This window comes from Mirounga angustirostris, unplaced genomic scaffold (genome assembly GCF_029215605.1).
Source record: "Mirounga angustirostris isolate CCGP_5_RB_7025 unplaced genomic scaffold, mMirAng1.0.hap1 SCAF_13, whole genome shotgun sequence".
NCBI lineage: Eukaryota > Metazoa > Chordata > Mammalia > Carnivora > Phocidae > Mirounga > Mirounga angustirostris.
The window spans coordinates 25,986,615-26,011,808 of NW_026991721.1; the positions used below are offsets into that span (position 1 = coordinate 25,986,615).

The 25,194-nt window shown below is 34.3% G+C and overlaps 2 protein-coding genes across 8 annotated transcripts in view; one reads left to right on the forward strand and one right to left on the reverse strand.

Annotated features, from left to right (window-relative positions):
- Window positions 1–25,194, forward strand: part of CSTF3 (cleavage stimulation factor subunit 3) — a 70,251-nt gene that overhangs the window by 22,565 nt on the left and 22,492 nt on the right. The window lies entirely within an intron of this gene.
- The window catches only part of TCP11L1 (t-complex 11 like 1), a 65,778-nt gene continuing 63,273 nt past the window's right edge, over window positions 22,690–25,194 (reverse strand). The window contains exon 11 of the mRNA XM_054511998.2: window positions 22,690–22,775. Within this exon, the coding sequence (XP_054367973.1) occupies window positions 22,705–22,775 (71 nt within the window). The 3' untranslated portion in view covers window positions 22,690–22,704. The remainder of the gene's footprint in view (window positions 22,776–25,194) is intronic.

The following is a 25,194-nucleotide window of genomic DNA, read 5'->3' on the forward strand; positions in this document are numbered from 1 at the left end:
CGTTTCCTTATATTAAAAAAATTTTTCCCTTAGTGCCTTTTGGTAACTTTTAAATCAAATAAGACTTATAAACAGTAATTTTATTATTTCCAGTTAATATCTGTCCTTAGGAGAGTTGGCTCTTTCCATCTTACAACTGAGAATTTTTGCATCAGTGATATTTGTAGGAGAACTGGAGTAATATCTAAATTTCATAAAACTTAAATGTCAAAATCTCATTACCTTAACGAAATATGAAAGTGTAAGACAGTATTATTGTAGGAGGGAGCTTAAAAGTATTTGGGGGAAGATTGTCAAACAAAAAACTTCCTGCACTTATCTGTACATTTATTTTGACTCATCTACCATTTTTTAAATTATTCGTTTAACTTTGATAGGTGATTTCTTGGGGTTTTGTGGTTCTCTTAATTAGGATATGTTAGTAGGTGAGAAAATGTGTAAAACATCACTATTTAGATTATCATTATTTAGAGTGGAAGATTCAAATTGTATGCCAGTCACTGGGGATTACATGGTTTAATCTGCTTTATTATGGATTGAATAGCAAACAGTTATAAACTGCCATTTTTGCTTTTTTAACTTGTTTTTTGAAAATATTTTAAACTTACAGGAGAGTTGTAAGAACAATTCAAGAACTCTCATATACACTTTGCCCTGATTGGCCAGTTTTTAACATTTAACATATGCTTTATCAATATGTTTTTCTCTGAACCCTATGAGATTGGGTTGCATACATTAGAACCTTTAATACAGTGTATTTTCTTTTTTTTTTTCTTACCCCCCTCCCCCCCCCCTTTTTTTTAAGAGGCAGGGAGGGGCAGAAGGAGAGAGAATCTTAAGGAGGCTCCATGCTGGGCCTGATGTGGGGCTTCATCTCAGGACCGTAAGATAATGACCTGAGCCAAAATCAAGAGTTGGATGCTTAACCCACTGAACCACCCAGACGCCCCATTTCAGTGTATTTTCTAATAACAGATCTTCTCATACATAAACACTTAGGAAATTCTGGAAACTTACCATTAATAAAACTTGAATATAGTCCTTGTCTAGTCATGCCCTTTATAGCAATTTTCTAATAAAATCAGCATCTTATTCAAAGTTACTATATATAGTTGTCCTTCCTCTTTAGTCTTTCTTTTTTTTTTAAAGATTTTATTTATTTATTTGAGACAGAGAGAATGAGAGACAGAGAGCATGAGAGGGAGGAGGGTCAGAGGGAGAAGCAGACTCCCTGCCGAGCAGGGAGCCCGATGCAGGACTCGATCCCGGGACTCCAGGATCATGACCTGAGCCGAAGGCAGTCGCTTAACCAACTGAACCACCCAGGCGCCCCACTCTTTAGTCTCTTGATGTTGAACTGTTCTTCAACTTTAGGTTTGGTATTTTCTCATTAGATTCAGTTTATATATGCTGTAGCTGAGAAGCTGCAGATAATTGTGTGTCCTCACTATCTCATCCAGAGGCACATGATGTTCATTTACCCCTTACTGGTGATGTCCGTGCTGACCATCTTCTCCATTGTGTAGTCACTATTTCTCCTTTTGTAATTAGTAAAATAATGGGGAGATACCTTACAACTGTAAAAATCCTATTTACATTCAGCAACCACCCACTTCATTTTGAAATTGTTAACAGTTTTGTTAGAAATCATTGATGTTTTTCTTCTGATAGATCTAATTTTTTCCCTGTTTATTGTTGAGTGTAAATATGTACTCTATTCATGACTCAAACTTCAAGCTTACTTACAAGCTTACTTACATTTGAAAACTATTGGAAAGGACTAGCTTTTCTTCCACATTTTTTTCTTTCCTTTTTAATAGTAACTGGGTTTTTTTTTTTTTTAAGATTTTATTTATTATTTATTTGAGAGAGAGACACATGAGCTGGCAGATGGAGAGGAAGAAACAGGCTCCCTACTGAGCAGGGAGCCTGATGCGGGGCTGGATCCCAGGACCCTGGGATCTGAGCCAAAGGCAGACGCTTAACTGACTGAGTCACCCAGGCACCCCTCCACATTTTTTTCTTTTAAACAATAGTGTAGTTAGAAAAGTGATGATTGGGCGCCTGGGTGGCTCAGTTGGTTAAGCGACTGCCTTCAGCTCAGGTCATGATCCTGGAGTCCCGGGATCGAGTCCCACATCGGGCTCCTTGCTCGGCAGGGAGTCTGCTTCTCCCTCTGACCCTCCCCCCTCTCATGCTCTCTGTCTCTCATTCTCTCTCTCGCAAATAAATAAAATCTTAAAAAAAAAAAAAAGTGATGATTTACAGGATTTCAGTGGTTTATGATTGTAGCAAGTTTTCCAAATCATATACTCTTATCAGTAATGCCTTTAAATTCTGTCATAAATCGCGTGGGGAAGATAACATTTGCTCCTCGACTCATTAGGTTTATAAAAACTAGTTTTATTTTTTAATGAGAACCACTGTAGGCCACAGAAAATGAGTATCTTACTGATTGTTGGTTGGCCACATGGCAAGTTACTTCAAATAAGAATTTTTTTTTTAATTGTCAGGTCTTTGGCTTTAAAACAGGTAAGAAAGTGAGTAAAAAAATTACCTAATACTTCATTGTGTTTGCAAATGCTGTATTTTTAAAGTACTTATTTAAATAATTTCTTTGCTTGAGGCACAAATTAGAAAACTAACACTTCAAAGGAAATAATTTCTCTGTTAGCAATTAAAGATTGCTTTAATTTTCCTAAAAGCTGGCTGTTTGATTGTAAATTTGAATTTCCTGAGTTCACAGAATAGTGAGATTTACATTTAAAGAACTGACATTCCAAGTTAAAAGAACTGATTTATATACAGGTGTCTGTAATCTAGTCCTTTAATTGTGGGGGTGGTTATTTGCTTTGTGTCTCAACTACAGTAGTAGGATTATCCCTGATTATCTGTTACTGCAACAATGGCATCGTCAACTTTTGGTAGTGCAGAAAAGATGTTTGAAGAATTGGTAGTTTCTTGAAAGAAATGTGGGAAATTTGCAGGTTATAAAGGGTAGTATGGAGGAATAGAAATGGCACAGAATTTGAAATCTGGTGACCTAGGATTTTGTATTTTAAGCTCTTCCATTGAATTCCTGTCATCTTAGGCAAGCCATTTATTTATTTAGTAAGTAAGTAGGTTCCATGCCCAATGTGGGACTCGACCTCCTTGGGACTTGATCCCAAGATCAAGAGTTGACTGAACCAGCCAGGCACCCACCCCTTTTCAGATTTTTATTATGAAAATTCTAAAATAAAAAAGTTGAAAGAATAGCATGAATATTAAATACCTATATACCTTCTACCTTGACTGAATGTTATGTTTTGCCATACACTATCTTTCTCTATATAAAGAATATTTTAGTACATAACCACAATACCATTATCACACTGAAAATGAACAGTGGTGTTCTAATATGACTTAATATGCAGCTCATGTTTAGATTTTTCAACTATCCCAGATTTTGTTTTTTCTAAAATTCCTGGTTCTGTGATGGATGACATTATTTGAATTTTATGCCCTTATATGTAGTGTTCCAGTTTTTAAACTTTTTTTTTTTTCTTAAGGAAGAGCATGTACCTGAGCAGGGGGTGTGGGGACAGAGAGAGAGAGAATCTCAAGCAGGCACCATGCTCATCGTGGAGTTGATGTGGGGCTTGTTCTCACAACCCTTGAGATCATGACCTGAACTGAAATCAAGAGTCGGTTCTTTAACCGACTGAGCCACCCAGCCACCCCCATAATGGTCCTTTTTTCCTGTGTCTTGTGTTTAAGTAAAATTTACCACACAGATTTTCTGTTTCTCACTTTTTCCTTCCCTATCTGAATAGGAAAAACAAATGTGAATTCAAGTGTTGTTTCCAATAATCTGTATAAAAATGGAAAAGTCCCATTAACTATTCTAGACAAGAGTTGCCTTTAGAACTGTTGTAATGCTAGGGAATGAGGTGGGAATTTTTTATATTTTTACTAAGAGGCAACTTTTTTTTTTTAAGATTTTATTTGACAGACACAGCGAGAGAGGGAACACAAGTAGGGGGAGTGGGAGAGGGAGAAGCAGGCTTCCCATGGAGCAGGGAACCCAATGCGGGGCTCGATACCAGAACCCTGGACCATGACCTGAGCCGAAGGCAGAGGCTTAACAACTGAGCCACCCAGGTGCCCCGAGGCAACTTATTTTCTAAATTTAAATACATTGGCAGTAACTTAAAGTTTTTGTAGTTCTTACCTAAAATATGCATGGAATTGAACTGGAGTTCTTAAATGTAAGCAAATGTTTTTCTATTATATTTTCATCTACAAAACTAGTGAATTTTATGGAAAACAAAAATCTATGTGGACATTACATAAGGGAAAAACATATGAGGAAGGTATTTTTGGAGGTGAAAGATTTTTCTACAACAGATTCTTAGAAGTGAAGAGTTCAAGTTACATTTTAAAAATTCATAGTTGATTTTCAGTTGTATCATATGATTTTTCTTTATTCTGATTACTGGTCTCAACAGTAATAGCTCAGATTTATTGGTCCTTTAATCTGGCACTGTGTTTAGTACTTTATATGGGATATCTGATTAATCACAGTTTACCTTTTGAGGTAAAATATGTATTTTATGAGGTAGGTATGTATTCCTCATTTTTTGAGGTAGGTATGATCCCTCTTTTTTTTTCAGATCAGCTTTTCTGAGATTTAGATTATTTAAACAACTTTGTTAGCATCAACAAAACTCCTGTTTAAATAAGTGGGAAAGAGGTTTGTAGTCAAGTGTTCTAATTCCTGGGTCTGGGCATCTAGTCCTTTGAAAAAAAGTAGATTATGTATAGCCACTCACAACCACATACAATTATTAAAAATGTTTTATGAGGCGCCTGGGTGGCTCAGTCATTAAGCGTCTGCCTTTGGCTCAGGTCATGGTCCCAGGGTCCGGGGATCGAGCGCTACATTGGGCTCCCTGCTTGGCGGGAAGCCTGCTTCTCCCTCTCGCACTCCCCTTGCTTGTGTTCCCTCTCTCACTGTCTCTCTGTCAAATAAATAAAATCTTTTAAAAAAAATCTTAAAAAAGTTTTAGAAGTTGGCATGGTACAGTATCTTATGGTTTGTAAAATCTTCTAAAATTTTACTTTGTTATTCTATGTATTTTTACACTTCACAGTTTTAAAAAATTTTAGCCTTATGTATTTCGATTTTAAAAAATAACAGGAATTCTGAACACAAATCTTACTAATTCTGGACTTTTACTTTGTAAGAACTCATTCTTTAAAACTATTCAACATTAATGTAAGAACAGTACATTTTACCTTCTATTTCTTAATGAACAGTTGTGAGTTTTATTAGGATGGAATTTTCTTAAATCAAGGCCAGAATTCAGGATTTAGTGAAGAATATTAGCCTTTGAATATCTGCTTACTAAACAGTTAACTTTTCTTTCTATAGAAGTGTGGAAGTCTTGCAAAATAAGTCTTTCTGATAGGATAGACTATTTAGTGTGTGTGTGGTTTTTTTGGAGGGGAAATCTTTAAGATACTTGAAATTATGAAAAAAAACCTTCATGAAAAAGTAAAAACGAAAAATTGAAGTCAGAGGGGCACAGCAATATTTAATGCTCTTTTTAAAAGTTGTGAAAGAGGGTCTTAACTTCTATAGTAAATGGGACAGTCATAGTTACTGGACCGACATTTCCAGTTATTGGTAATTTATAGTTTATCAGACTTAGAAGGTTAAGAAATGTTTTTGTTTTTGTTTTTTTTTATAAAGATTTTATTTATTTGACAGAGCACAAGCAGAGGGAGAGAGAGGGAGAAGCAGGCTCCCTGCTGAGCAGGGCCCCGATGTGGGACTCGATCCCAGGACCCTGGGATCATGACCCGGGCCGAAGGCAGCCGCTTAACCAACTGAGCCACCCAGGCATCCCAGAAGTGTTTTAGAGTGCATCTCCAATCTATGTCACTGAGTACTGAAATATCTTTATTCATCTTCCTGATATTGCTCAATTGATCCTAAATAAACCTTGATGAAATGTAAAAATTCAAATTATTTGCCTATAAAACAGTGTTGCAGTTTTAAGTTTCTCATAATTGAAGAACTGTAGAAATTCACTTCAGTGTATTTAGTGATATTTATTCTAATCCTATTTGAATTGGGAGAAACATAACTGTAGCTTTTAGGAGATTCTGTGCAGATTAAATTATGCAGGATTTTATTAGCAAAGCCTTTTGGCAAGTATTTTTATATGTGCAGTCTTTAAAAGTACCCTGGAACAGTGGATGTTTACTAGAATGAAGACCTAACAGATGTCTGTTGATGTATTTGCCTGGGTTATATTCATTAAAATTGCCCAAAGTGTTATACTATATTTCTGTAGTACAACTTACTGTTGAATTTATATAGATTCTCAAAATCATTGGGTACATTTTCAGGCCCTACACCATCTGTATATTTTCATAGGTTTTTATGTGGCTACAGGCAAAATACATGAAAATGTGTTGTTTCAGGTCTTGCTTTCACTTAATATATCAGGAGAAGATGGGGGAATTAACTTTCAAGTATCTACTGAATAAATGCATGCTAGACACCAAGATGCTATGAACATCTCAGGGAACAAGTTTACAGTAGAGAAATTACAATATGGCTGATAGGTGCTATGATAGAGAAAACAGTATAAAACAGTATGTGAGGTTGGTCCAGGGAATCTAGAACAGCAAGACTTCTAAACAGGCCTGAAATTTGTGAATCCCTTGCAAAGGGAACCGCTAGTGCTGAGGCCTCAGTGGAGGCAAGAAAAAAAAAAAACAGCTGTATTTGAGCAGTTGAAACAGCTTGATAGTTGGTAAGCTGCATTTTGCTTCCCACTATTTCAAACAGATGATTTATGACTATTACATGAAATATTTCTTAGTTACAAAAACATATGACCTCGATAGTTAATAATTGCACTCAAGCTGTTAGAAAATAGAACTGGAGAAAAAGCCTAAATATCTGAAACTTTATAATGACTAAAATAGTAAGGTGAATGTAATTTTGCTGTAGGAAAATAGCAAATTGAGAGAACATAAATCTGGGCTCTTGTTTTAAGTCATGCCTACATAAATCTAGATGTTAACTGAGTGGAAGTTTCCTTTTCACTTTTCAAAGAAAGATACGTGTTGGTTAGAAATTCTCTTTTGGTTTCATTAATTTTTACTTGGCATTTCAGTCTTAAGAAACTTAAGAGAATTAAGAAGCTATGAGACCTTTTATTTCCTAAAATAGTTTTCAAATAGCTTGAGGAAAATGTAACAATTGGCCAGAGTGTTGTTTTGGGGGAGAAAAAAGCCTTTTCAAAGGTAGAAACTAGTTATTTTTTTTATAGGTAGATAAAGCCTGAGCGGTTGCTTTAGACAATTTGGTTCCTAGAAAAGTTTTCACCGTAAGTAAAATCTGTTTTTACTAAATGCCAGTCCTAGGACACCACATACAAGTGTCTAGCTTATTTAGTAACATAGAGTTTCCAGATTGACTTATGCACAGAAAAAAAGATTGGTCATTTGTTGTATGAATCCTATTAAAAAAATTTATGGGACTTTACTACCTCAATTTGGTTACACATAGAGGTTAATGTGCAAGTGTGGCACTAAAAGGGACAGTTGTACCAAAGGGACAATTAACCAAAATTTTTATTTTTTTATTATTATTTTTTAAGATTTTATTTATTTATTTGAGAGAGAGAGAACGAGAGACAGCAGGAGAGGGAGGAGGGTCAGAGGAAGGAGAAGCAGGCTCCCCGCCGAGCAGGGAGCCCGATGCGGGACTCGATCCCGGGACTCCAGGATCATGACCTGAGCCGAAGGCAGACGCTTAACCATCTGAGCCACCCAGGCGCCCCTTAACCAAAATTTTTAAATGTCACTTATACTTTTATTTATTATCAAAGATTGAAACTTAGTTTTGAGGAAAATCCTGGAACTCATGTCCTGATGTCCTGTGAATATTTTTGGAATACATAGACTGGCTAAAATTAAGATAAAAGCACAAGAGCTGGTTTTCAAAAATATCTTTTTGGTAAATCTATGCCAGTTTCTAAGTTTTCAAATTTTTGTAAAGTCCAAAAATCTATTAAGATGGGAGTATTGTCTACTTACAGCAGTATGTTAATAAGGGAAGTATTAATAATTAATATTGATGCAATAACGATGATTTATGTTTTTAGAAAGAATGGTATTACATGAAATAGTGTTTTTATGTAAGTAATTGAGGATTATACTGGAACTTTGATCACTGAATTAGTTCTGGTTCTTGATTGGGTTTGGCTACTTTCTGGAACCTTCAAAACTATTACAGTAACCAGGATTCTCTTCCAAGTGGAAATTGGTATAGTTATAACAAAATTCATACATTTTAACTGAGTTTATATCTGTAAATTTTATATGTTTAAACATCAGTTATTAGTCAAATTCAGATAGGTTGATTAGTTTTTAATTAGTTTATGTGAGGAGTAAATACTGGGATACCAGATTAAGTATAAAAATTTGTGCTTGATATCTGTATGGTAGATAATTCACATAGTAAAGTCTCTTCAGTCACACGGCCTCCTTAAATATTCTAGACGTATTCCCACCTCCAGGCTTTTCTTTACAAATTAGCTCTTTGTCTGCTCTAAAGGTATTTATCCAGACAGCTGCTTAAGTAAATCTTTTGCTTTCTTCAAATCTTCAAGAACAAGTGTTGTCTTCACCATGAGATCGGCTATGGCTACTGAATTAAAACTTTGCCACCCCATTCCCAACTCGTCAAAACTCACTCTTTCCTCTATTATTTCACCTGTAATACTTAGTCATCTCCTAATATCCTGAATGGTTTACTTACTATGTTTATTAATTTTGTCTTTTGTACTCTGTTAGTTTTCAGGCACTGAGAACAATGCTTGACATAAAGTGGTACTCTAATATTTGTTGGATGAAAAATTGCAGTGGGAAGTAAAATTGAGATTATCATATTGTTTTACAACTTAAATTTCAATTTTTTAAAAAAGATTTTATTTATTAGAGCGAGAATGAGTTTGGGGGTAGGGGCAGAGAGAGAGGGAGAAGCAGACTCCTGAGCAGGGAGCCCAGCCCAATCCCAGGACTCCGGGATCATGACCTGAGCTGAAGGCAGACCTTTTAACTAACTGAGCCACCCAGGCGCCCCTTGAATTTTAATTTCTGGGAATTAGAGTGTGGTACCAATTTATGAAAAAATGTATTCTTTTTTAATAAAATTAAATGTCTAATAGCTTTAAAAAGAAAGTATTTTTGTCTGATATCCCCAGATGTTTAGGTATCATAGAATAAGCTTCATTGACATTTAGAATTATCTTGATGTATGACACAAAGTGTTTTTAAAGAATTACTCAATTTAAAGGGTATTACTAATTTACCTACCATTTTGAAGTAACTTTTAAAAAAATTGCTTGTGATTCTGAAATAGTTGCAGATAAAACTTCAAAACTTGGTATAAGATAAATGCCTGGCTAGTTATAATAAACTTTTAGCAGTATTATGTTGGAGTGAAATTTCTGAGACATATGTGTATGTATATATGAGATTAAAACTTGAGTTTTCACATGTTGATTTATCAGATTTCACTTTTGTCAAATTAGTAAAGCATAGACATTCTAATTCTTACCCCACCCCCTTTCACAACTTTGACTAAAGTATATGTACACAGTGCCAACATCTGATTGATGGGTGGGAATTCTTTTGCAAATATTAAAATATTAAATTATATTAAAATATTAAATACTAAAACACACAAATGCCTGTTTTAACCCATAAACTTAACTTTATATAGATTTATTTTTAAAAACAGATATAAAAGGTGAATTACTCTAGCTTTCATCTTAAAAAAAAAAAAGCTGTAGAATTCTGTGTTAAATATTATCATTTTACTTTTTGTTCTTATGATTTTCACCCTAGCTTCACTTACTTGGGCTTAGCAAACATTAAACTCGAATTGCTGGGTTTGGAAAGTGTTTCAGAGAACTGAATTACACTAACTTGGGAATTCTATAATATAGGAAATATATTTGGTTTAATTCTATATTTTTTTTAACCTTTGGGATTTAGTGTTTCAATGAACATTGGATTTTAAAAGTTTTAAGTTACTTTTCAAGATAGCTTGCATACAATTTTTCCCCAAGTTTTTTGAAAGCTAGTTGGTAATAAAATATATTGGAGAAGATTTGGGTAGTGTGGTGAGCTTGGTTACTCAGATCAACTCTCTCACTGAAAGCAACTAAGACTGCTGGGCTGAATTTGAAAAACATCTTAAAAGCCTGATTGAAGAACTGATAGTAAGGAATTGCCAGGCCAAAAACTAATTGGAAAACAAACAGAAAAGCAAAAATAGGAACACTGGGAGATAAGCAGAGTACCTCAGTTGTTTTTACCTGGAGAGTCTTTGCCACATTGGGAGAATGCAAGCTGCAATTGTTAATGCTTCTAAGAGCTCAGGCAATAAATATCGAAGCCCAAGTCCTGCTGAACGAGACATTCTTCCTCTTTAAAACTGTGTAGGCAATACTCAGAGTGACCGTGAACCAGAAAAAATCTATACTATCTTCCTAACCTTAGGAGACTAAGGACATTTGCTGTGATCCTGAGCAGAGTGGAATGGGGAAGTCCTGGTATGTTACAACACTGAGTTGGCCCTTGCATGGATTTGTGGTCAAAATAAATAGCACTTGGGTGGTTCAAAAAGAAAACAAAAAACCATGAATGCAAGGTGGATTAAACCTGAGTTTAGGCTCTTAAACCAATAACCTTACTCAAACTCTGGAAGAATGTACCTTCATCAAAAGCCTTAAAAAAAAAAAAAGCTCCCCAAATATTTTTCCAATGAGAAGGATTTCAATTATTAAAAACTAAGCATGTAAGGAAACCGCATATAGCAGAAACAGATCTGCAGAGACTTCAGTTAAGGTTGAATTGAGTTAAAACATTAGACACAGTGAAGAGAGAATTGAAGAAATCCAGATTAGATCTTAAAGAGACCATGAGATAGAAAATATGAAAGAGGATTAAGAGCCACAAAGCATAGAGTGAAAATGTGTCTAATTGAAGTTTCAGAAGTAGAAGAGAGATTGGCAGAAGCACAATTTGAAGAGCTAAATACTAATTTTCCAGAATTCAGGATGCTCAATGGATCCCAAATAAGATTAAAAAAAAAAAAATTCCCACCTAGATACATGAAAGTGCAACCATAGAAAACAAGACCAAAAAATCATAGAAGCAGCTATATACAAAAAGACGAATGACCAAAGGATTGGCAGGTTGATCAACAACTTCCCAACAGCAGCAATGGAAGCCAGAAGACATTGGAATTGCCACTTCAATTTGCTGAGAGAAAATAGCTGTCAAAGTTTTATATCCAGAAAAGAAATCTTTATGGAGATGAAAAAAAAATTCTAGGCAAGATTAATAAAGCAACTTTGGCATCGTCAAAGATACACATATATTTTTGGACATTTCCAATTATATATAGAGTTTTCTCAAGCTTAAAAAAATATATACGTTAAGGGATCTTAAGTATCCATCAGGTTACCCTGAATATTTGTTTTCATAATAAGTTTTCTCACCCAAATTCATCCTGTTCTAATGAACGTTCTCATAAGTGAGTGGACCTTTATTAGAATTGTAATTAATGGTATATTTTTAGTTTCATTTTTTAAGAAGAAAGTAATTATGAATTTTATTTTTGTTTATAAAATAAATTTGGTAAATCTTATTTGATTGCTTTAGTGCCAGAAGCTTATAAAGTTTATGTTGAACAGTTTCTTAAGTGTTGACTTTTAGTCATATTTTTACCCATGTATAATCATTTCAATAATAGTTAAGTGTTATTAATACCTTATAAAACACTTTAAATAATCTTGAGTTATACCAGTATTTTAATTTTATTTGAAAATTATCTGAGTTAAATATAAGGTAGTACTTCTATACTTTATCAGTTTGATTTTTTTTTTAAATGCTTAAATTCTTTTAGGTGTTTAGAAGTTGCAAAAGTAATCCTTTGCCTTAGAATATGTTGTTAGTTAAATAGTTTAACAATTCTATACATCTAAAACAATAAAATAAAATAAAAAACAGTATTATACATCTAATTTCTGCCTGGCTGGTTCAGTTGGTAGAGCATCCGACTCATGTTCTCAGGTCATGAGTTCAAGCCCCAATGTTGGGTGTAGAGCTTACTTAAAAAAAAAAAATGAAATAGGGAGATTGTAATTTCTCTGTGCATAATACATATCCCATGTCTTTTGTGCATTTTTAGAGTATTTGGAGGGTTTGTTTAGAGTTTTAAAATACATATTTTTTTAAAATACGGTTCAAAAATCTGAGATACCAAAGAGACCTACAGTGAAGTTTTTCATCTCCTTGTCCTTGAGCCACCCATCTTCTCAGTGACAAATGTTCAGCCTATGTCTTTTTCCTCTACTTTTACATGAATAATTGCCTCTTATGTTTTGCACTTTGCTTTTTTTCTTTATTACTTAAACAAGTGAATTTTAAAAGTCATTTTTTCTTACAAGTACTTTATTGTTTAACCTATCTACTGAGGGATATTTAGGTTCTTCCCAGACTTGTAATACAAACATTATTGCATTGAATGTTGAATGTCTTTCTACATGTCATTTCCATTCGTGTGAATATGTTGTAGATTAAGTTTCTAGATGAGGAGGTGTTGGATCAAAATGTATGTGGGATTTTTTGAATTTTCTATATCCAAATTCCCTCCGCAGAGGTGGTAACAATTTAAAATCCCATTGATAATCCTTGAAAAACCTCACTTCCTCATATCCTCTTAATGCAATATGTTATTGCATATTGCATATAAAAACACTTTAAAACTTTTGCCAGTATTTATAGGTAAATAATCTCTGTATCGTTTTAATTTGCATTTCTCTTATGAATGAGATTGAGCATGTTTGCATGTTTAAAGACTGGATTTATTTTTCTGAGCCCTGATACCACATTTTTCTGAGCCCTGATACCACATTTTTCTGTTTTGCTTTTTCTTATTTGCAGAAACGTTATATATTAGGGGAGTTAAGGAATGCTTCACAATTTGCTATTTAGAAGTTGAAGTAATTTTGACATAACATTTAAATAGTATGTTCTCTTTATTGCTTATGTTCTTCTCAGTGTCAGATTGGAAAAAATGATAAATACGCTCTGAGATGAAAAACCAATTATTTTTCTTTGTTATTTTGGTGTTCTTGACTTGCTCTCAATACTTTTCTTTCAAATACATGTTTTGTGCCTAGTTTTTCATTTAGTTGGTCAACCCTATAATTTCCCATTTAAATCTTATATTTGCAACTTATTTTTCTCACATATGTCTTGAACTTTCTTTATTCTTGGAACTCAACATTAGAAAGAAGACTCAAATATCCGTATGTAATAATAGTTTTAAGTGGATTTTGTTAAGGGTATACTTCTTTTGCTAGTTACTTACTTTTTTCCCTTAAATTGATTTGACTATAAAATATTTGTGAAGAACAGTCTTGATTCACAGTATAAATTTTCTTGAGCTTTTAATTAAAAATAGGCATGAAAACCATGAAGGCACTTTTAAGAATTATAGAAATCCCTTTGAAGTGGATTTTGTATTATATGGGTTATATTTGTACTCTTGAACATGAAACTTTTATTCATTGATTTATTTAACATTAAACATTTTTAAATTAGTTTTCCCAGTTGTTGAGGTAATTAAACACTTATAAAATCTGGGTTTCCAATATGCATCCCCTCCCATCCAACAGTGTATCTCAAATGTAGCAATTTGGAAGTCCGTTCCCTACATTATTTTATGCCTTGTTTGTGTGCATATTGTTTAATGAGGGGATGGGGTGGGGCAGCACTGGTCTTGTCTCTGGCTTCGGTCCTCTCTTAGGTTTAGGTAGTGGTTAGAGAAGGGCTGTCAGCTCAGCTTCTTAGAGAAACTGGGCAGTAGCAAACTTATTTTCCTATTACTTTTTACATGTCACAGATTTTGATAAACTGACAGTCGCACTAACCTGTTACGTAAAGCCTGGACAAAATTAGACCTGTATATTAGAATCCACTGGGAAAAATGGCCATCTGTTTATTAGAAGACTGGAGCCTCCAGACTTCATATATAAGCTAAAATATTATCTTGATCCAAAGCTTGCTATTCAGCTTTTTTCCCCTTCAGCTTTCTTTACATTTAAGTGAAAGCCCAGTGAGGGTCTGTTTTATATAGCAGGAATACCAGTATAATCCTTTGTTCTTGTCTATTGAAACCTTAATGGCAGTGTTCCATGTAGAACTTGAGCTTAATTCTTTACTTTTGGTAGTATCACTTTGGAAAATATCCTCTCAAACATATATTTGGAGGAGATAAAATGTAAAATACAAGCCAAACATTTCAAACTATAAAGATTGCAGAGAAAACAGGGCATGCTTTTGTTAAGCCTTTATAGGCTTGCTTGGAGAAAGGCACTTAGGAACTTATGAAGTAAGGAAAAAAGTTTTTAAATTTAAGTACCTATTATTTTATAAACATTTTGGAGATAATAAATACTTAAAATTTTAAAGTAGGACCTAACTCATAAAAATAGAACCAGAATTTGAATTTGGAACATATCCATCATAGAGGAAGAAGATTCAAGTCTCATTCTTATTTCTTGATAATTTGTTAGTTATGTCTACTTACTTAAACCTCACTTCGGAGCCCCAATCACCTCTTTCACATGGTTATTTGAAGCAGTGTTACATGGGAAATAAAAACTTTTAAGAGAATTAAAGAAAAAATTGATTTGGGTATTTGCATGGAATTGTCTAAGCCATGTGAAAATCTACTTTCAAAATCCATATTAGCATTTTAATCAGTCCTTAATCTATTTTATAAAATTATTCTTCTAAATTGACAGTATAATACTCCTTTTTTGGGGGGGGGGATTTTATTTATTTATTTGATACAGGCACAGCGAGAGAGGGAACACAAGCAGGGGGAGTGGGAGAGGGAGAAGCAGGCCTCCCCCTGAGCAGGGAGCCCGATGCGGGGCTCGATCCCAGGACCCTGGGATCATGACCTGAGCCGAAGGCAGATGCTTAATGACTGAGCCACCCAGGTGCCCCAGACAGTATAATACTCTTTCTAAACCATCTTATGGAGGTGGGCTTTTTCAGTTCAAATTTTAACAAGAATTACAGAACTCATAGGTTTTTATAAAAGGTACACTTTTACATTTCCATAGATATTTCAGTTAGTGTAATATTAATTCCCCAAGATTGATTTAGCAACTGTTTATTGAATGTTCTATGTTGGGCACTATTCTAGGTGCTGTGAAATAAACTGATGAAAGTCAGTGCCTTTGTGGGATTTTTTTAATGATATTGACTCACTTGTTTTCAGATGAGCCAATGGAATACTGAAAAAATACAGTTCGTATAGCAGGCTTTCATACACAGTTGTCACAAAAGCTAAATATGTGGGTGAATAAAAATTTTGGAATTAAATGGTTCAATTTTAAAAGGCAAGCATAATGAAGTGGCATCAAATGAATGGAAGTTAGGAGAAAAGACTAAAGGAAAAGTGAGTTTGTCATTATTTAAAAGGGAAAATAAAGCTTATTTTTTTCTTTTTTAAAAGGGTAACACAATACATGTTTATTGCAGAAAAGCTAGAAAAGTTTAAAGGGGGAAAATCGTATTCCCACTACTTTCCACCACTGTTGGGTTCTCTAGGTGTTGCTATCTATAAAATCTTAAGACTTTTTGTAACTTAGGTTTTCCACATGTGTTACTTATACCAAATTGCTTTTAAGCCAAAGTAGTCCATTCTAGATAATGTGCTATTTAACCAGTCCTTTATTGTTGTACATTATATTGTTTCTAATTTTTTGCTTTATAAGAAACTTAACAAATATGATTTTACTTAAATACCTTTACACATTTATAATAATTTCTTCAGATTGACTATTTAGAATCGGTATTTCACTATCAAAGTTTGCTGCCATGATCTTTCAAATGAGCCAGGTAAGGGCCTTTTAAATTGCTTCCAAATTTCAGTAAAAATGGCCACTGTATAGTTTGCCCAGGAATAGAGAGGAAAAGACTAAATAAATGTACAGACTTGGCAGAAAAGATGATTAGGAGATTATTTGGTGAGCATATTTTTAAATGCAACATGGAATTAGGTCATTTTATTAACTGCATGTAGGATTGAGAAAGCTAGAATTGAGTCATAATACCAGTGATGATTCTGGATTGGTTTTTTTTTTTTTCTTTTTTTGGATAAAATGACAAGGGTATGAAGGGCAGAGTTGCAGAATTATAATTTCTGATCTAAAATTAAGAGTATTTGAATAGAAGCACTGATTTTTAAAGTGTAATATTTTAATCTGAGGCATGCAGTGTAAGTTTTGTAGAATGAGAAAATGGATTTTTTTCCACATTCATGAATCTGTGTTGATAAGGAAATTGAAGAGTAGGCAAGTTGCTCCAAAAGTAGAGAAATGTAATCCACTAAATTTGTATCCACTTCATTATGGAAGCATAATCTTGTTTTTCCAGAAGTGATTTTAAGTCCAGATGAAGTGTTACTCATGATACTACATATCTAGTATCAATGTTATACTTGATTTAGCAATGTAAAAGTATATATAGAATTAGTGTCAAGGAAATGAATAGAAAAAATTATGATGCCATTGAAAATTGGCAAGCGAAATGGTATTCTGATACGAGTTTATCAAAATGAGAAGGAAATTGATTAGTGAAACTAGAATGATTCACAGTAGAGGAGTGACTAAAATATGGCTTTTGTCCAATATAATTATTAATTTTTAAAATAGCAATTCTCAATTTGTGAAATTGCAGATGTACTGAGAAGTATAGTAAGAGAAGAAACAATTGTAAAGAGTTTTAAGTAAATGATTTCCCACTTCAAAAATTTTCCCCTCCAGGGGCACCTGACTTGGTCGGAAGAGCATGTGATTTTGATCTCTGAGTTTGAGCCCCATGTTGGGTGTAGAGATTACTGGGGGAAAAAAAAACTCCACACGTTTAAAAAAAAGTAGGACTATACTCATGGAAGATTAACTCAGCAAATGAGTAGAGTGAGATACTTTCTAAGGTGATACATAAAGTTTTTGTGATAATCTTAGAGAAATTATATACTGAATAGTATTTTAAGTTTGCCTGAAAGGGTTTTCATTTTTTTAAGAGGACAACTCATAAAAGCTGAAAATTAAGGTAGCATAGAAAACGGTATCAATGGATTGGAAAGAAACTGTTAGACCTTTGAGGGAAGTGAATCAATACATCTGCTTAAGCATTACTCAAGGTGCACATTGGTACTGTTTTGAGATCAGTAGCTTATAAAGCTGTTTTTTTGACATTCCTACTAGCTCAAAGATCTCAAATGATTGTACATATTTCTCATTTCTCATTCTCAATTTTAATGTACAGGGATTTTGGGGGGGTGGGAAGCAAGAGTGAGCAGGGGAGGGCCCGAGGGAAGGGGAGAGAGAGAATCTTAAGCAGGTTCCACACCCAGCATGGAGTCCAACACAGGGCTTAATCTCACAACCCTGAAATCATGACCTGAGCAGAAATCAAGAGTCAATGCTTAATCGACTGAGCCACCCAGGTGCCCCTAATGTAAGAATTTCAGTGCTGCCACAGGGCAATTTTGAGGAAATGATGGGGAGGTGGCATAATAGTGCTAGAGTGGCAAAACCAGTTGAGCCCATTGATGATTGGTGACTTTTGATACTTAAGACCAAATTACTTTTCTCAAAAAGGAAGATATTCTCTATTTTCCTTATCAAAATTTGAAGGATATCCTAGAAAAATAACGTTTGGCATAGTGTTGACAAAATGTTTTTACTGGGAGCAAAGAATTTAGACATTAAGTAAAACAGGCTGTGTCTATAGATGTCAAGTGGTGGTTGTTGACAGATGTCCTGTAAATTGGGGCAGAATCAAATTTAGATGAAAGTTTACCTTAATGGTTTTGGTTGAAATCAATTTTGCCTGATTTACCTATCAATTATTTAACTTTTTTATTTAGCTTTGTAGGCCTGGCTGAGAATTTCAGAGCATTTAAAAATGAATCTAAAATGGAGATGTTTATAACCAGAGAAAAATACCAGTGAATTACTCAGAAGAATTTACTGCCCCAAATCAACTATGATTTTCTCTTTTAAAAAACCCATCTCTCTTTACTGCAATAAAATTTGTTATAGGAAATGTGTTATGGAAATACGTAACTGAGACAAATCTCAATTCTCCCGGTGATAATAGTTTTGGTAGCAGTTTTATGTGCATTTCTCCTTAGTTTATGTCTCTTGCACTCTAGACTGGGGAGGGTGAGGGGGATAAGTAGATGGGTAAACATACCAAATGTGTAGATATTTTTATTTAGTATATAAATCTACATCATTGCGTTTGAAGTTTTATGTATATATGTATACCCTGTTCCATTGTTTAGACAAAGCATAATTTACTTAGTCATTCTGCCTTTGGTCGTTTAAGTTTCCAAATTTCTGTATTAGAAGCAATCTTTCAGTGAACATTCTCATACATATACCTTGCCAAAGAGCAGTATAGAGTGCAGTCGTTAAGAACTCAGTTGTGCAATCATGGGCAAGTTTCTAAACTTCCTATGCCTCAGTTTTCTCATCTTTAAGTAATAAAAATAGTACTTTATTTACTTGAGTGGTGTTCTAGGATTAAATGAGTTAATACATATATATACTCTTATTAGAGTAGTGCTTAACATTAAGTATTTAATAAATGCTGCTAGTATTAACAGTATTTTGTATTGATTTCAACTTCTAGGAAGTTGAATTGTTTCCAACTTTTAAATTTAAATTTGTAGTAGATAAGCTGTAACTTTTATTACCAGACCCACTGATCTTTTTTACTCCCACATTCCTTTTGACCTGTGGCATATCCTACCGTTCACCAGTTCTCTTTCTTACAGTGTTCTTTAACTACTTAGATGTGATTTTGTCCTTTTTCTCTCATCTTATGTACTCATTAGGGTTCTGTTCTTTTTCTCTGCCTGGTAATGCATGTTTTCTTGAAATTAGTCTTTGTGTATATTCTCTGCTTTAGGGAATATACCTAATGTCTTAGGCATTATATACTCTGGTATATATATAAATTCTTTTAAAACAAATGACTAGAATACAGATTCCTTATCCCCAGTCTAATCTGAAAACAAATACCTTATCTCCTAACTTTAAACTGTTTCTAGTTACGTACCATTGTATGGCCATCTCATATAAATCTAATAAAAAGTAAACTTTACAACAACTACCATAACATTTCTAATTTTTGTTCTCATGAAAAAATATGTCTGTTGCTCTTCCCTCTATATTACTGGTTTTCTCTTCCTGTTTCCCCTCCCCCAAGTTCAGGGTACTGTTATCCCACTTAAGGATGACAGCAGCAGCCTCTTAGCTATTATTCTGTCAGCTAGTGCCTACTTGCTTCATCCCATGGTACCAAGGCCACCTCAGTCTTCCTCATCTGCACCTCCCACCCTACTACTGATGAGCCATAGTTTCTGTACATTCGTTATTGGTGACATCCAATTTTTTGTGCATCAGATTTAAACTCTGCTTAGCTTTTTAGGCCCTTTGTAGTGGACCTCTACCACAATTAGCCAACCTGCTTTCCTAATACATGTTCTCATGTGGATGTTTTCACTGTTCCACAGAAAATTCCAGAAACTCATGTCATTGATTTATTACACAAACCTTTTTTTCTCATTAATGGCCTGGATTCCACCTGCTCAGTGAAACTTCCCTTGGTAACTACAATTTGCATAGAATTCATTTTCCTCCAGATTTTATAGGACATGGAACATATACAAAATAAAGTTAGTCCTGTGTTCTTTCCAATAATTACTTTATGCGTCCAAGTAGATTACAAGTTCCTTAACAGAGTTCAGTTTCATATTCTTATATCCACTTGGTAAATCCTATGCACACACTGGGTACTTTTTTTTTTTTTTTAAGGTTTTATTTATTTACTTGAGAGAGAAAGTGAGAGAGCGCATGAGCAGGTGAGGGGGAGAGGGAGAGGAAGAAGCAGGCTCCCTGCTGAGCAGATCCCAGGATTCTGGGATCATGACCTGAGCTGAAGGCAGATGCTTAACCGACTGAGCTACCCAGGTGTCCCAAGGATACTGTTCAGAAAAGTGGAAGGTCAATTAATACTAATTTGGTTAGTATGAAGTATTGAAATGAATGTAAACTTAATCTAGAACTGAAGATAATCATATTTTTGCTTAGCATATATATATTTTTAAGATTTTATTCATTTATTTGACAGAGCACAAGCAGCAGAGCTGCAGTCAGAAGGAGAGGGAGAAGCAGGCTCCCCTCTGAGCAGAGAGCCCAATGCGGGGCTCGATCCCAGGACTCTGGGATCATGACCTGAGCCGAAGACAGACGCTTAACCGACTGAGCCACCCGGCTGCCCCTGCTTAGCACATTTTAATTTCAGTCCTAATGAGACTGTAACAGTGGTCTATACGTTCCACTCATATTTAACAATATATTATTTCTGTGACACATTTTAAGTGCTTGGAGAACTGAAATTTATGGGACATAAACACGTTTATCTAAATCTGTATGTGTATATGTAGGCATACATTTGTAACTACATTTACAAGAAAGGTTTATTTACATAGAAAAGTTATGTTATAGAAATAATACCATATAATGTAGGAAAAAATAGGAAGTACAGATGAACAAAAATTTTAAAACTGCCTAGTTTCTTTATTTACCTGACTCCCTCACTAAAATAGAACTCCATGAGTTATAAAACTTAGTTTAACCCACCACTATCTCCAGTGCTAGAAAAGAGCCTACCACATAGGCACGCAATTATTTGTTAAATAAAAATGAATTTGTTTGCAGACAGTCCTTCGCTGATATTGGGACTGGGTGGTGGAAAGGAGAATGTTCTGGAGCTACTCCAGCAACTTGAAAACTGTTGGTCTGTCTTAAAGTGTCATTCTTCAGTATCTCCCAAATTCCTTAAAAACTACTTACATTCTGTAATCTTCCAAGACTTTTTCTCAAGATAGAAGATTGGACAGCATTGGGAAAGAATAAAGGAATGGAAGATAGGGTTTATAATTAGGATAACATTTCCTTTCAGCTTTCAAGTTTGGGGCGAAACTTTTTGGATAATTAAGACAAGCAGGATGAGGCAACTTCTGTAGCTCAAACTCAATTTAAATTGTCTTAAGTTCCACAAAAGTGCATGTGCTTTAACTTTGGAAAAGATGTAGGGAACAAATTAGGAATGCAGGTTTACAACTAATTCGTTTATTCATCACATTTACTATAAGCAACCGCTGTGTCAATTCACTTGAGATGCCCCTGCTGGGTAGCTGCGTAGTATCTTCACACACAAGCACTGGGGCGCCCGGCTGGCTTAGGCGCTGGAGCGTGCGACTCTTGATCTGAGGGTTGTAAGTTTGAGCCCCACGTTGGGTGTGGAGATTACTTAAAAAAGTTAAATCTTAAAAAACAAAACCATAAGCACTGACTTCTTAATTGCTTACTATATAAAAACCTAAACAAAGTATATAGAGATGCACTTTTTCTTTTAGATTGTTTTGCTTGTTCATAGTTACCCTGTCATTTGGGTTTATTTGTCAAGTATGTTTTTGAACTATTTAAAATACAATTATTAATGATTATTTTAATTGACAATTTTGCAAATAGTGTTTTTGTTAGAATTCTGATGTTATGGGATCTGTTTTCTTTTCCCAAGGTTTAAGAAAAATAATTGAATTTGAAGAAATAGGCCAAAATGCTGTTGACACATACAGGTTTATTTGATAGGAAAAATGTTAGTTCAGTGAAATATGAAAAATGTTCCAACATCAGAACTAATTTAATTTTGAACAGCTAAATATTGGGGCTCCTTTAGATTTCCATATAAAAATGTTCCAGGTAAGGGCATAGTTAATCTAAACTGTTAAAAATGGATGTTACCACCATTAGTCAAAGGTTTATTAAAACTTTTTTTCTCTTCTGACCCAGTTTATATTTTACAAAATTAAATAATCTGCTGTAAGTCATCATAACTTCCAATAATTACCCAGAGGATAATTTTAGTTCCAGAAGTTGAATGTTCCAACGTTCAATGAGTGCTTGGGAAATAACTGTGGAAATTAAGAAATGACTGGAAATAGGAAATGTTCAAAAGTGTTAGGGATGGGGGCGCCTGAGTGGCATAGTTGGTTGGGCAACTGCCTTTGGCTCAGGTCATGATCCTGGAGTCCCAGGATCAAGTCCCGCATCAGGCTCCCTGGTCAGCAGGGAGTCTGCTTCTCCCTCTGACCCTCCCCCGTCTCGTGTGCTCTTTCTCTCTCTCTCTCTCATGTTCTCTCTCTCAAATAAATAAAATCTTTAAAAAAAAAAAGTGTTAGGGATAGATCTATGTTTATTCAGTGTTATACTTGTTTTACCCTGCCCCAAATAACCAGTAACCCAAATAACCCCAACTTCAATTAAATTTAAAGTTTAATGAATCTTGATAGTATTCCACGTATCTCCCCCCTTTATAAAATAAAAATAATTCCTAGGAAGTTGATACTTAGAAAATTTTTATTCCTGGGACACCTGGGTGGCTCAGTTGGTTAAGCTTCTGCCTTCGGCTTGGGTCATGATCCCAGAGTCCTGGGATTGAGTCTCACATCGGGCTCCTTGCTCAGCAGGGAGCCTGCTTCACCTTCTGCCTGCCACTTCCCCTGCTTGTGCTTTCTCTCTCTCTGTCAAAATCTTAAAAAAAAAAAGAAAGAAAATTTTTATTCCTTTCCCTCCACAGCAACTTTTCATGTCTTGATAAACTTCAAATGATTTATCAAAAAAGTAATATTGTAATTGTATGACAAATTCTTATGAAAAACAGAAGAATCAGTATTAAAAATTATCCTTAATTTTTTCTTATAATGATGTTTTAAATTATAATATAACCACATTAGAAATTTTGAAAAAACAGTCATTCCATCGCACTAACACAAGTTATTCATATTTTGGTATAAATCCATCTGCTTTAAAAAAATCTGCATTAGGATAAGTTGGGATTCCTGTTAAAAAAACGTATAAGTCCACACTTCCTTTTTTTTTTTTTTTTTTTTTCATTTGAGAGATCAAGAGCACATGCAGGGGGAGGGTTAGAGGGAGAGGGAGAAGCAGATTCCCCACTGGGCAGGGAGCCCAGGGAGGGGCTGTATCCCAGGACCCCAGGATCATGATCTGAGTAGAAGGCAGACACTTAACCGACTGAGCCACCCAGGCGCCCGCAGAAGTTCACACTACTCAGGTGATTGCACATTAAAGTTTGAGAGCTGGAGACGAAAGATAATTTTTTTAAAGAGCCCCTGTTATTTTCATTTCAAAATTACATAACATACTTTTATTATTTATTTTTAAGTAAACTCTACACCCCCAATGTGGGGCTGAAACTCATGACCCCAAGATCAAGAGTTGCATGCTCTACCAACTGAGCCAGCCAGGTGCCCCCATAACATTACTTTTAATAGATTAAGTTATGAGCAAGTTCTAATAAGCTTTGTAAAATTTATGTGTATGTATATAATGGGCTTATTAAATGGAGGCATTTTCCATTGGTTAATGACAGATCCAGGAATCTCTGATGTCTAAGTTCAAGTTAAATTATTTTAATTTATTTTTTTATTTTTTCTTTTTTTTTCATTATTTAAAAAATTTAAACCAAGTTTTTGTTATCAGGTAGATTCCTGTACAAGCCTATATAACTGCTAAATATTAAGAATATTTAACTTCTAGTAAGATGTTTTCATATAAGTACTAGTCAATAACACCTAGGATAATAACGTTTTAAAGAAGAAAAATGGACCAGTAGGGTGACCAAAAGCCGGATGTTCACATGTTCTTGTGCTGGTTATTCACCAATGTGGAATTTTTCACCAAAATGGAATTTGAATATGATCTGCAGCATAACTTTTGCTTTTCTCCCAAATGGGGCCAATTATAACATTGCTTTTTTTGGTTATTTAGCTCTGTTTAGAGACTATGTAATGAAAAGTTTATACTCCTTTAGTTCATAATTTTGTTAATTGGTATGATTTATACATCCGGAATGTCTAAATGCTTTATTTTCTTTTCAGTCCTTGGAAACTGTTATAGTAAATGTTCTTATCATTCCTGTTTTATAAGTGGGAACACTGATGCTGAGAGAAATTCAGTATATGATACAAGGTGATCAAATTCTTTTCATTTTTATCACACTGCTTTACCAAAGCAGGTTGACATTTTAAAATTTGAATGTTTAAAAAGTAATGAGATGATAGCTGCAATGTTAATGCTATCAGTATAGCCTCTAGAGAGGGGCTGTTGAATATTTATTGGTTGAATTAATGAATAACCATCAGTGACCAGGTATTCAAGACCAGAGAATTCTGTAGTTTTTCTCTATACACGTATTGAATGTAATACCAATTGAAGCAATAAATAATGAATCCAAGATAGAGGACCAATTCATGTAGGAAAAAACCCAGATTTTTTGGTTTCTATTTCTTACACAAAAATAGATTTTTTTAACTTAAATGCATAAATGAAATCATGTATGTACAGTCTCTTTTTTCTTGTCTCTATTCTTCTACCCTTAGAACTCTGCCTGCTATAACTGTATTATCAACTTTGTGTGTATATCATATTTTCTTCATGCTCATAAAATCATCTACAAACATAGATATGTACAAATAAGATTTATTTTTGATTGTTTTATAAAAATGAATTATACACATTTTAATCTTTTTTTCATTCAATAAAATCATGTGAAACTCTCCCAACTTACCCTTTATATATAGCTTTAATTCATTTTATATGGATATATAATATTCCATGATGTGGATGTACCATAATTTATTAAACCATTTCCTTGTTGGTGGACATTTACTTTGTTAACTGTTTTTGCTGCTACAAAGTTAGCAGTAAATAACTTTGTACAACACCTTTGTATCCTGATGCTTTTGTTTCTGTGGAGTAGATCTGAGAGCAGAATTGCTAGGTCAAAAGGCATATTTTTTTATTTGAATAGATTTTGCCAATGGCTTTCCATAAAGGTCATAACAATTCATATTTCCTTGAGCAGTGTATGAACTCCCTTTCCTCATACCACTTCAGTAGTTGTTAATACCTTTTTTAAGCTTTTACC